This window comes from Camelus ferus, chromosome 35, assembly GCF_009834535.1.
Source record: "Camelus ferus isolate YT-003-E chromosome 35, BCGSAC_Cfer_1.0, whole genome shotgun sequence".
Lineage (NCBI taxonomy): Eukaryota > Metazoa > Chordata > Mammalia > Artiodactyla > Camelidae > Camelus > Camelus ferus.
This window is the reverse complement of record NC_045730.1, coordinates 13,253,260-13,266,898: the sequence shown is the minus strand read 5'-3', so window position 1 is coordinate 13,266,898 and position 13,639 is coordinate 13,253,260. Positions and strand designations below refer to the sequence as shown.

The following is a 13,639-nucleotide window of genomic DNA, read 5'->3' as shown; positions in this document are numbered from 1 at the left end:
AGGATTAGGAACAGATATTTAGAAAACATCAACAGAGATGTGACAACTGAAGGCATGGGAGTGATGAGATTAACGGGGAGCAGGTGTGGGGAAAAAAGGGTACAGGGCAGAATCTTGCAGAGCTTCTAATTTAGAAGAGATAAGGAAGAACTGAGGATCAGCAACAGTGGTGACAGGAGTGGGACAGAGGAGAGACTGGCAGATCTGACAGTGATGACATCACTGGTGACTGTCCATGAAACCGTTTCAGTTCAATGGCAGGGATAACAATCGGATTGCCAGAGCAGAAATGATCAGGCAAAGGCAAGAAACTACTTTTGAGTTAGGTGGTGAGGGAAAGACAAAGGTGGAAGCTTGTTTTCAGACTACAGAGAAAAGGCAGCAAAGAAATAACAATAGAAGGTGTGGGGTGGGGGTGGGGGTGGGGAAGATGAGCCCAAAGACAAGGGAAGTAATTAACATCCAGATGTAGAAGAAGGGGTTCCTGTTGTGAGGTGAATTATGCCCCAACAAAAAGATAGGATGAAGTCCTAACCCTGAGGTCCCCTGAATGTGACATCTGGAAATAGGGTCCTTGCAGATGTAATTAGTTAGATTAAGAAGAGGTCAGATGGGAGTGGAGTGGGCCCCTAATCCAGCATGACTGGCGTCCTTTTAAGAATGCAGCCCTGTGACCACAGAGCCACAGGGAGAACACCATGGAAGAGGGAGGGCAGGAGCAATGCATCTCCAAGTCCTGGCAAGCCAAAGACTGCTGGCAAACCACAGGAAGCTGGGAAGAGGCAAGGAAGGATCCAGGTTTCGGAGGGAGGAGGTCCCGTAGACACTTCACTTCAGACTTCTAGCTTCCGGAACCATCAGACAATAAACAATTCTGTCGTTCTGAGCCACCCAGTTTGTGGTGTTTTGCTGGGAAAGCAATACAGGTCACTTCAGAATGGAGGAAGGGAAAATTCTTCAGAGAGCGAAAAGGGAAAAAAAAGAAACAGTGAAAATGTCACCCCTTTATTTCTGTGTTGCATTTTGAGGGCTGGCTCATTTCTGGTTGGACCCTTCTGGTGCGGGTAGAGTGAGGGTGAGCTCTAAACAGGAAGAGGCTTCTGCAGACTGAACAGAAGTGTAGCCCAACTCTGTATCCCTGAGCCCAAACTAGAATAGACCTGGGGAGACATTTAGAACAAAGATGGTAAGAGTTGGGGGGAGGTGGGCCTTCTCTGGATCACTGAGACTAAACCAGCGGGCAAAGAATTAATGGTTGCATGTCTTCTTTTCCTATAATAAAGGCCATATATGTGAGAAAAGAATACTGTATGAGTTCATCCGTAGGCAATCTAAGCACCAAAGAAATTTAAGACAATTTATCTCAAAAGAAAATACAGTGATAGATACTTCAAAAACTCAAGACGTGCATGCCTTACCATGGGCCCTGCCTAACAGCAGCTCAGGCGCGAGGTAGTCGGGGGTTCCCAGGATTCGCCCATCGTCCACTGGGGCTGCCCCTCTTCTCACGCTCTTTGGAGTTCGGTATGGAGTTCCTGACTTGACCTGATTTGGGGTCTGCTAATTTCAAAACAGTTTAAGAGACAATAAATATCGTGAACTTCTAGAAATGCAAAAACCAAAGAAGAGCTAGGCTGCTGGGCATAGAAGACACACTCAAATCCTTGATCAAGTTTGAAAATGGTCTCATTAATTATAATTATGGAGAGTTCTGACAGCTAATGCAATTCAATAGGTAACACACCAGTTATTTCAGTAAGATCTGGATATACAAGAAACAATGAAAAAATCCACAAGAAAAATTTCTTGATAACATGGATCAATACAAGCTTAAGAATAGTCACAGAGGGAGGCTGCAGCTGACGATTGATTATCTGGACAATGCATAAGACAGAACTACATATAAATAATCTCTTGTGCTAACCAGAGATGTTTTTAAGATATTTTGTTGTCTCACAAGGACTCTGGGACCAGCAGGACGGGTATCATTATATTTCACAAACAGATGGCAGACAGAGGCTCTGAAGGAAAGGGACTTTTAAGTCACTCAGTAAGTTTCAAATAGAAAACAAGTCTTGGAACGCTAAATTTGGGGTTCACAGTTTCTGTATTATGATACCTCTCCAAAGGAAGAAAAAAAAAACCCCGAAACTTTGGATGTATAAAGATAAAGCCTTAGGGAAAAAAAGATTTTGAAATATATATTTTTCAACTTTCTTCCATAAAGAAAAGAGATCACCTAAATATGTCCTTAGAAGGCGGTAAAGTAGATGGACTTTAATTTTGTATCCCAGTTGCTGTGAGCAAGTGAAAAGATGTCTGTAAATATGCAGACATGCGATATGTAAGTATGCGAAAGTAAACAGAACAATACAAATGAAGACGGTGTTGTAGTTAAGACGAATAAACATCACTACCAGCTTTATCTTTCTGTATGAAAACCTCTCATGAGCCCCAGACTCCCAACAAGCAGAACAAAAACTACATGATTAATAGTCTATGCTCTAGCTGACAGGCAAGTGTCTGGACATAATAGTTTATTTTTCTAAAATCTAAAGGACGAAACATTAGATAAAGTGATAACACACCTGATGTGGCCTACAGGCTCTTTCTTTCTGAGTAGGGGTTATCGCCATGGGACATGAATCACTGTAAGCACATGAAACATCCATTGCATCCAACGAAGAGATGCTCATCTTGGAGGGTTCTGAGACATGGGATGCGTTAATATGGCTGTTAAAACTCCGAAAAGCTACAGCATTTCTTTTAGCAGTTAATGTCTTCAGCACCTCCGAGGAGGGAGCTAACATTTTCTGGTCATTGTCTTGGAGGGCAGGACTCTCCTCACCTCTCGGCAAGGTACTTTCTTGGCCGCTGGGTGATGCAGTGAGTGCGTCTTCGATATTTGATTCTTCCAAAGAGGATTCTTTGATGCTTTTATCTGGGTCTAAGGACTGCCTTCCTAATGGGCTTTCCATTATAGAAATTCCAGGAAAGGACGAATCAGAGTCCATCTGAATACTTTTAGGGGTTCTGTCACCATCAGAACATAGAAAACTAGAACTCAAGTAATCCTTACTACTCTTGTCACAGTCGTCGTCCAGCTCACACATTAGGTTTTTTGCTATCACTGGGACAGGTGACTTTTCTGGTGTTTGTTGTTTGTCAATAAAAGAATTGCCCACGTTATCCTTATTAGCACAGTGCTGAGCCCCGCACACCAACAGCTTAAGGTCCTGGACTTCAGTTGTTAAGCCTGTCTGCTGATTCGCGTAACAATCTCTCATTTCATTACTATGCTTATGCTCTATACAATTTTTTTTATTTTGTATGATCTCCTGACAAGGGCTGGAGTCAACTAACTCGAAACTTCTTTTACAACTTCTTGTCCCAAGGTGCTCTTCCGTCACCCCACCAGAATCCACAGCCCACTGGGGTGACTGATGAAAACCAGACTGGCTTGTGTCAGCGGCCACATTAATATCGTTTCTATCCAGTTCTCTTGCTTCCCAAGAAACTTCCCCAGAGGAGCATTTTTCAGCAGGGTTTACACAAGAGCTTCCAGTGGCAGGAATGCCACCGCTATTCTGAATGGGAGAAAGGGCTAACTCAAGATCCTTTGTATGGAAACTTTTGGTCTCGATGGCATTTGTAGATTTTGTACATAAAGGCTTTTCAATTACATTCCAGCTCATCACTGTAGAGCCCGCTGCATCATCACTTTCCTAAGAGGGAGGTAAAAACACTTAAAAAAATTATATAAAGCTGAGATTCTTTAAACTCTTAAGCCTGTGCCCCCTCAAGTGGGATAAATGACCCCACAAACTACTATGTTACCTGTTTCCACTTTCCAATGGAAAGAAAGAACAATGGTAACGGAGAATTAGAAAGAAATTAAACAATTATAGTATACATTTACATACATTATTTTGAGTGAAACACTGGTATAAAATTTAACACAATTCCATTTGTATTTGATAGTATAATTTGTATTATTTCAATAGGAAAAATTAATAGGAATATACTCAGGCAAAATTGAGGGTAAGGCTACATTATGCATGTATCTGCCCTGCAACAGCGGTATGGATGCTTGTTTTGAATTTCAAAAGCACAGAGCTTGAAATACAGGTAATGGAAAATTACAGACCAGAAATATGGCTAATGTCAACATGCATCACCTCATACAAGTATGATAAAACCAAGCTGACAAGCATGTAACCGAACTAGCGGCGATTTATAATTAAAAACCAAAAGTAAGAAGAGTTAAAGTCCATTGTCAACAAGATAAACTGATGATGCATTGATAACAAAGTGCTTTTCTTAAATACTATTTGAATTCTAGCTCTCTGAAAGTGCTCTTGTGTGACCAGAGTTTTGTACAAAATACTGCAAATCGGCACATGGTAACCAGGATTTCTACAAGAATACTCAATTAGAGTAAATTGTTAGTAAACCCTAATAGTGCACAGTTTTGATATGTGAAAGGTCAAACTTTAACTTACTTAGTAATAATAAGCAGTGATTAATCATTGGCTTTAATATTTATTAGCTTTAAAAAGCCACAAACAGAATATATAAATTAAATAAAATAACTTTCAGTAACTCTATTAACCTAGCAAGCAATCTCCTTAGAACAGATACTTTCAAAGACACACCTACATTACCTTTGTGGTCTAAAAGTTATTTGTAACCCAGAAGAGTTACCATTACACTAAATGAGAAATGGGCGGAAATCAGCATAGGAGATAGAAGTTTTAAAATAAGATATAGGCAGGAGAAGTAAAAAAAAATAAAGTAAGACACAGGTTAAAAAAAACCTCAACAATCTAATGTCTGTGTCAGGGAAGAGAATTGAAAAAAAAAACAAAAAAAAGAAGTCCATCTAGATGCCTAGAAGGGGGAGGGTACAGCTCAGTGGTAGAGCGCACGCTTAGTGTGGGTAAGGTCCTGGGTTCAATCCTCAGTACCTCCATTAAAAAAAACAACAAAATAAAACCAGTAATAAACAAATAAATAGACCTAATGACCTCCCCCACACCCACCCCTCCAAAAAAAGTCCCATTTCCCCATCTAGATGCCTTAAGGCCAACATTTACTATCGATTTACTACAAAAATTTAAAAATTTGGATTCTATCATTCAAGAATAATTTCACATTTGAATGAGAAATGAAATATTTTAAGAGAATTTGACAGAATATATAGGAAAATGAAGCGTACCTTGCCTGCCATTCGTGTAACAATTTCATTTCTTTATAAAATTTGTATGGAAAAAGAATAAAGCATTTCTAATCATTAATTTGACACACGTAACTGGTTTGGCTTAAGGTGAATTTCACACGAACCTGGCAATCCTTTTCCCATCTGGGACTGCTGTGGCACTCGGATTCCACGCTGGATATGAAGGTGTGGGACTGACTACTGGCACTGGATGTTGGCAGCCTTTTCCTAGACTGCAGTAGATGGGAAGTTAGACACTTCACTGGCATCCCGGGGTAGGAGGCAACTGTTTCAAGACCTGTGGGGAAGAGAAAAGATTGAGGCTTATATCACATCTTTCTTAGCTCCTCGCTGATCCTGAATCTTTACAGATAATTAGGTAAAGTATTGAGTACTTCATTATCAGAACTATTTTTATGTAAACACTGTCTCATCCAAAAGGATGACACTGGGTGGTTTTGGCATACAAGTGCTGCTCTGAAAGTTAAAAAAAAAAAAAACAAAAACAAAAAACCAAACACCCAAAACTCTTAATGTCTGTAAAATAAAAATCAGGACAAAGAAACAAATTTATAAGTAGGAGGAAATCCATTTTGAATATTCATTATCCAATTTAAAATTTTTCTTGATAAAGGATCATTACTGATGTGCTGTAAGGCTGGAATGTGACTAAATTTATTCAGTTCAATTTGTATTTAATTAAAAGTATAGCTTTATATATGCCACTCCCGGGCACATATCTGAAGACTATATTTCAAAAAGATACATGCACCCCAATGTTCATAGCAGCACTATTTACAATAGCCAAGACATGGAAGTGACCTAAATGTCCATTGACAGATGACAGGATAAAGAATTTGTGGTATATTTATACAATGGAATACTACTCAGCCATAAAAAAGAATAAAATAATGCCATTTGCAGCAACATGGATGGACCTGGAGATCATCATTCTAAGTGAAGTAAGCCAGAAAGAGAAATAAAAATACCGTATGATACCACTTATATGTAGAATCTAAACAAAAGGACACAAATGAACTTATTTACAAAACAGAAACAGACTCACAGACGTAGAAAACAAACTTATGGTTACCAGTAGGGGAAGGGGTAGGAAGGGATAAATTGGGAGTTCAAGATTTGCAGATACTGACTACTATATATAAAGTAGGTAAACAGTAAGTTTATACTGCATAGCATAGAGAACTATAGTCAATATCTTGTAGTAACCTATAATGAAAAAGATTGTGAAAATGAATATATGTTTGTATATGTACAACTGAAACATGCTGTACATGAGAAGTTAACACATTGTAAACTGACTATACTTCAATATAAAAAAAATTTTTTTTAAGTATACCTGTATTTTAACGTTGAGGTTTATGTGCTTACAAGTGTGGAATTATATACATCCATAGGGATTTTTTTTTTTATACTACTGGGTAAAACAGATAAGTAATAGTGACTTGGCCAAGAGCAAGCCAGTGCAAGAAAGCACCACCATCTACATTGTATAGGTTCCTGTACCTTACAGACAAATAATGATGCTAAAAATTGTTGCTTCTGAGCTTATAATTAGACACAATAATCATGCTTTTACTAAAGATTGCAATATGTGCATATAAAGACTTTATACATATATAAAAGGATATGTGTATCTTGTTTTCTCTTTCCCAAAAAGGGTGGACATGACTTTAATCCCAAGTAAATTCTTAGTTTATTAGAGTTTTTTTTGATCTAATAAATCTTAGAATTTTAAGACTTGAAGGAGAATTTGAAAGTCCACCTAAAACAACTTTCTTTTGGGCACATAAAGCCTCTCAATGGAATTCCTGAGACTCACTGGACACTGATCTTAATATCTGGGTAAACTGCTCAGCTGCCTTTCCCCAGCAGCATGGGAACTTGTGCCTCATCTGATGCCATGTGTGTGCTGTATATTTGCTACTGAGCTCTTTCTAGATTATGGGTAGGATTCGAATGTTCCCTACTTAGGAACTTCTGGTGGCTCCCCCTTTTCTAAAGCTTACATTCTAGGCTCCCTGTAAGGACACTTCATCCTTCCCCGTCTACCTGCTTGACTTCCTTTTTCTTTGCACGTGCGTCCCATTCTCACATACTACATTCTGTCCCTGCTGTCTGAAGATGGAAGATGCATGTGTTAGAGGCTTCTGCTCAAGCCTCTGAAATGCCCTTTCCCAATACACTTGTAGCTATTCAGTTCCTATTTCCTTTTTTAGGGCTGATTTGGCTGTTGCTCTATCTTTATTTAGAACTTTTCTTGATTTTCCCACTTGGCATTTATCACTTTTTGTGTTGGGTCACAGTATCCTCCCCCATGGCATTTATTTATTGGATTGTTATCCCTCTGTACCTGTAATCAGCACCAAACCACAGGTTCTCCTGAGCCAAGTATTCACATTCACATTCGCTCAAGTGACCAGCACAATGCCTACTACCTTCTGGTCAGATTAAAAAATGACTGAGGGAGATGCAATCATTTTCCCTTAAGAATATGGCTATATGCAGGGAACTATGTTCAACATAGTATAGTGACCTATAGTGAAAAAGAATATGAAAAGGAATATATGTTTGTGTATGTATGATTGAAACATTATGCTGTACACCAGAAATTGACACACTGTAACTGACTATACTTTAATTAAAAAAAAATTAAAAAAGGGCTATAAATCACATCTGCATATCTTATATTTTAATAGTTTTCTGCATCAAGGCTGTAAATATATATGTATATTTCAGCTATTTTGATTTTCACAGAAGTGATTGTGACACAAGAAACAGTGGATAGAAAACTGCATTTGTAATCAGGACTTAACTGACCCACTTACTAGCATGTAATTAAAAGTTTTCACATATTAGTTTTCTCATTTGTAAAAAGGAGGCAATTCTTCCCAACTATCTATTCTTCCATCCAATATATGTATAGACTTGAGGACCAAATTTAAAATGAGTTAATAGCTATGAAAACAACTAACACTAATTACTCTTCAAAGCATCATTATTCATGTCCCTGAGATGAAGAACTTGCGTGCAGAGAACTACACTGTCCACTGTTGATAAGTTAGAAAAGTAGGGATTAAGAGCCACACAAATGTCCCACTTGTCTCCTTTACTAGACTTTTGTCTTTTATTGCATAATAATTAAAGACTATATCTTGACTTCAACTACTTTATTTATTTGGAAATAATTTTATAAAGTCACACAATATTCCAGGTACCACATCTTCCCCATATAAGACTTTCAGAGACTCAGTATAGTGAAATTTACCCAATGATCATTACAATGTTATAGCTAACTGAAGAATTAACTTGACACTTGATTCTGTAGATTTAAAGATCTGCAACAGCCCCTGACAGAAATGACATTTACATGATGAAATAGAGGAATGCCACAGACTGTTCAAATATTTGCATCTCAAAATTATTAAACTGATATCAGAAATTTAAAAAATCAAAAACAATTTTGTTCCTTAAAAGATACACTTAATGGAATAGACTACCTTTTCTTTTATACTCACATGAGTTTAGTAGTTTGCTAGAATAAGGAGTGATGTCCTTTTGATCTATAGACATAGGACAAGTGAATCCTTGAGAAAGCTGGGATGTTTCAGATTCATGGGCTGCAAGAATATTTGCAGAATCTTGATTTTCTTCTGCAACTGGTGTGTACTATTAACAAGAGAAAGACAGAAACCAATGCTAAGATTTACCTTCAGAAAAACATCACCTGAATGTACAGACTGTTATAACACCTAAGTAGTTAAACTGTTGGAGTAACTCAACATGCTTGATATCTGAATTCATTCAAATGGCAATCATGAAAAGGTATGTTATGTGAGTTTTTTTCTTGTCAAGTACTTACAAATCCCAAAGAGCTGATGAGAGATAATACTTGTCCTGGAGTTCTTGAATAATCTTGTCTAGGTTTAGCCATTGATGGTGTTGTAAGGATATCCATCATATTGATATCTATGTATGGAAAGAAAACTATATGAGGTGGGGGTGGAAGTAAAGCTCAGTGGGAGAGTACATACTTAGCATGCACAAGGTCCTGGGTTCAATCCCCATTATCTCCATTAAAAAAAGAAGAAAAAAAAAGAGTGATAGTCTTTAAAAACTTCAATTGTCTTGTTACTATGTTAGCTCTCTTGATTGTGGTGGTGGTTTCATTGGTGCATACATCTATCAAAATTCATCATATTGTACAACTGACATACGTTTAGTTTATTGTACAGGAATTATACCACAATAAAGGTGTTAAAAAAAAAACTTAGAAAAAAAACTTCAACTGTCACTGACTAAGTCAACAATCACTTGTTCTGAATTTTGCCCTGCTTTCCACATTATTAACATTATCAACAAAGTTGGCTTATGCAAGACAAATAAATACAGCCAGGAAAGCCATCATGCCACACAGTAAACACATACAATTAAGCAGACAGAGAAAGACAAACACCATATGCTCTCTCTCTCTCTATGGAATCTAAAAAAAATAAAACAAAAAACCAATCTCACAAATATAGAGAAGAGATTGGTGGTTGCCAGAGGTGGGGGTAGGAGGTGGGAGAAATAGATGATGGGGATCGAAAGGTAAAAAATCTTTAAAAAGAATTAAAAAAAAAAAAGATAAAGACAAGAGTGTTATTTAACTGGTGACAAAATAAATCTTGGTAAATAAAATATTAGAAAAGGAAGCAGTAAGAAAAGCTAAAAAGGAATTGAAATATTAGGAATACAAAATAAATTTCAGTATCAGAATCTATTTAAGGAATTAATACAAATTATGGGCCCCTCATGTTAACTAACATGCACAAGTATAGGCCAAGGGAGAAAATGATGCAGATTTCTATCAGGTTTCAATGTATAACACTAAAATAATTCGATACACACATAATACTGTACTATTTTCGTTAGATATCACATATCATAAGAAAAGTATAATGCTTTGTATGTGGTATAAGACTTTAAAAGGTAGGCTGAAGGTTTGAACTTAAATTTCATTTATACCTCACACTGTTGAAACAATAAAGACTATAATACACACTTGAAAAATATTTTACAAATTAAACAAGTTAAAAAATATTATGGCAGGGAGAGGGTAATATAGCTCAGTGGTAGAGCACATGCTTAGCATGCACAAGGTCCTGGGTTCTGTCTCCAGTATTGCCATTAAAGAAAAAAAATATATATATATAATATATATTTAATGGCAATGATTTCTTGGTTATGACCTTAAAAGCATAGGCAAAAAGCTAAAATAGACAAATGGGACTACATCAAACCTCAAAACTTCTGCATATCAAAAGAAACAATCAACAGAAATGAAAAGGCAACCTACAAAATGGGAGAAAATATTTGTAAATCATTTACTTGATAAAGGGTTAATATACAGAACGTAGAAAAAACTACAACTCAACAACAAAAAAAATCCCAGATAATCTAATTAAATAGTGGACAAAGGTCTTAGATAGGCATTTCTCTAAAGAAGATATACAAATGGCCAACCTGTTTATGAAAAGATGTTCAACATTAGAAATCAATAGAAAAATGCAAATCAAAACTACAATGGAACATTATCTCCTACCCATTAGGATGGCCACTATCAAAAAACAGAAAATGAGAAGTGTTGGAAAGAATGTGGAGAAACTGGAACCCTGTATATTGTTGGTAAATTATAAAATGTAAAACTGCACAGCCACTATGAAAAACACAGTGGAGGCTCCTTAAAATGTTAAAAATAGAATTTGATTTATACGATCCAGTGATTCCACCACTGGGTATACACCCAAAAGAATTGAAAGCAGGGTCTTTAAGACATATTTACATACTCATATGCATTTCAGCATCATTCGCAAAAGCCAAGAGTTAGAGGCGACCCAAATGTCTATTAACAGGTGGATGGATACAGAAAACATGGCATAAATATATATGCCCCATAAATACAAATTTTGGCTGTAAAAAGGAAAGAAATCCTGTTGCACGCTACACTCTGGATGAACTTGAGGACACTATGCTAAGTGAAATAAGTTAGTCACAAAAAGACAAATACCGTAGGATTGTACTTATATAAGGTATCTAAAGTAATCAAACACACAGACAGAAAGTAGAATTGTGGGGGGAGAGTATAGCTCAAGTGGTAGAGCACATGATTAGCTCACACAAGGTCCTGGGTTCAATTCCCAGTACCTCCTCTAAAACATAAATAAATAAAAATAAATAAACCTAATTACCCCCCCCAAAACAAACAAAAAAATAAAACAAATTGAAAAAGAAAAAGTAGAACTGTGATTGTCAGTTCTTTGGGGAGGGGAAAATGAGGTACCTGGTTTCAGTTTTACAAGATGAAAAAATGTCGAGATCTATTGCACAACAATGTGAATACGATTAATATTACTACACAGCACACTTAGAAATGGTTACGATGGTAAATTTTACCTTATGAGGTATTTCAACCATAATCAAAAAAAAAAGAAACGAATTCAGAAAAATCTGCATGTTCAAAGATGTTTTTCACAGTAATATTTATATTAACCTAAATGTACAGTGTTTGGGAGCCATCTTTAAAGTAAATCATGAGATATGAAAAAATACAAATAAAAATTATTACTATTATAAACATAATTTAAATTCATTAACAATATTATCCTAATACAAAATTTTTCTCTTTTGTATTTCTTCCCCGCATTTTATCTGAAACCTGGGGAGCTAGATTTGCCTCACAATTAAAAAGTGTTTTTAGATTTTGGAAAACTAAGTGATAAATATACTGCATTGTATACCTAGTGGCATCTCATCTAGCAAATCGTACTTATTATTACTGCTGTGAAAAGTACGGGTAGTCATGTGAGGTTGGATTAATGAAAACTATAAACAGCCCACATCGATTCGGGTTGTATTTTACTGAACATATGAAAAACTTTAAGGTATTCAAAACATTTGTACTTGCAAATAAAGAACTGTAGATCTCTATTTTATTTTTGAATAATTATAATCCCATGGTTCATAACTTATAAGCCCAATTTTTGGTTCTACTGTTCATTTATTTCCATCCTCTGCCATTTTAGTAGATGATACAATAATATGCTATCAAGACAACAAACTATCATTTATCCATGTGTCTATAATAAACATAAGTAATTTCTAGTTTCTCCCTGCTGGAAACAATGAGGCTGCAAACACTTTTATTCATTTATATTGTTCTTTTGAACCATTTCTATAGGATAAATTCCAACACACAGGTCACTGGGTCAAAAAGAATTAAAACCTTTTGTTTCTTAAAACATACTGGTAGATTTCCTTTGGAAAGAACTATGCTTATTTATTTACAATGTCTCTAGAAAAACTTACTGTACTTTTTGCAGTCTCATTAACACTAGATCGTCAGTTCTCCTTTTTTTCTTTTTCTTTTGGCTAGCTTAGTAGTGTAAAATGATTCATTTATTACTTTTTAAATTAGTATTTCTATCATTACTACCAGTGAAATTAAGACTCCTATATATACGTATGTGTGATTTCTGTGTTCATTTTCTCTGCCCCTTGTTTATCAAGGTGATGATCATATACATTTCATTAAGTTCTTTAGGTATTAACTATTAACTGTTTATCATGTTGTAGCTATTTTAGTCATTTTACTGATGTTTAGTAGATCAGCAATAGTTTCAGTAGGGATAAAAATTCAGAAGAAACAGAAACTGTGAGCTCCTCTTTGATGATCCAAAGATCTTTGAGGACCTTTGAGGACTTAAGACTTTTTTCATCTTTAATTGAAAAAAATCATACATTTCTAGTCTACTTTGGGAAAAACAGTTTATTCATTATAAACAAAGGGAAGTGTGTAAGTTAATGAAATGTAGTATCTAAAGTGTGTTGGATCTTTAAAAAGGCACTTACTTGTTATTTTTCTTACCTCTATTCAAAGTAACTTTGGAAAGGCCAAAATCTGTTAGTTTAATATGACCTTCGTTAGAAATAAGCATATTGTCTGGTTTCAAATCCCTGTACATAAAAAAGACAAATAGCAGATAACTAAAAAAGAGATAATGTTGATTTTAGAATTACCAGTGAAAAAAACAAAGTTACAGAAGAATCAAAGCCTGTTTAATTTCTCTGAGATAAGGTACTCATTAGTGGCTTAGAAAGTGCAGGAAAAAAGTCTCAAAAGCAAAGTATTTTTTGTATATCTGAATCTACAAGAAAGTTAACTATTTGATGCTAAATTATCTTTGGCATTATTCATTAGATAGTCCCTTAAAATAAATAAACTTCATTAGGTAAAATAAAACTCAAGCCAGGTCAAAATCATATTTACCTCTTTTAAGGAGGGTTAAAATTAAGCCTTCATAGAAAAGAGCCACTTAACCTGACTTTCTTTGCATAGAACAGAACATTGTAAATCAGCTGGGA

The 13,639-nt window shown here is 35.8% G+C and overlaps 1 protein-coding gene across 4 annotated transcripts in view; it reads right to left on the bottom strand.

Annotated features, from left to right (window-relative positions):
• Nucleotides 1–13,639, bottom strand: part of MASTL (microtubule associated serine/threonine kinase like) — a 31,828-nt gene that overhangs the window by 8,272 nt on the left and 9,917 nt on the right. For 2 of the 4 annotated variants that reach the window (XM_032474066.1, XM_006191901.3), the window contains exons 4-9: nucleotides 13,143–13,231; nucleotides 9,099–9,205; nucleotides 8,755–8,905; nucleotides 5,344–5,516; nucleotides 2,589–3,725; nucleotides 1,419–1,560 (exon numbers count right to left, since the gene is read on the bottom strand). In XM_032474066.1, the coding sequence (XP_032329957.1) occupies nucleotides 1,419–1,560; nucleotides 2,589–3,725; nucleotides 5,344–5,516; nucleotides 8,755–8,905; nucleotides 9,099–9,205; nucleotides 13,143–13,231 (1,799 nt within the window). The remainder of the gene's footprint in view (nucleotides 1–1,418; nucleotides 1,561–2,588; nucleotides 3,726–5,343; nucleotides 5,517–8,754; nucleotides 8,906–9,098; nucleotides 9,206–13,142; nucleotides 13,232–13,639) is intronic. The other 2 variants (XM_032474067.1, XM_006191902.3) reach the window with 1 other exon arrangement.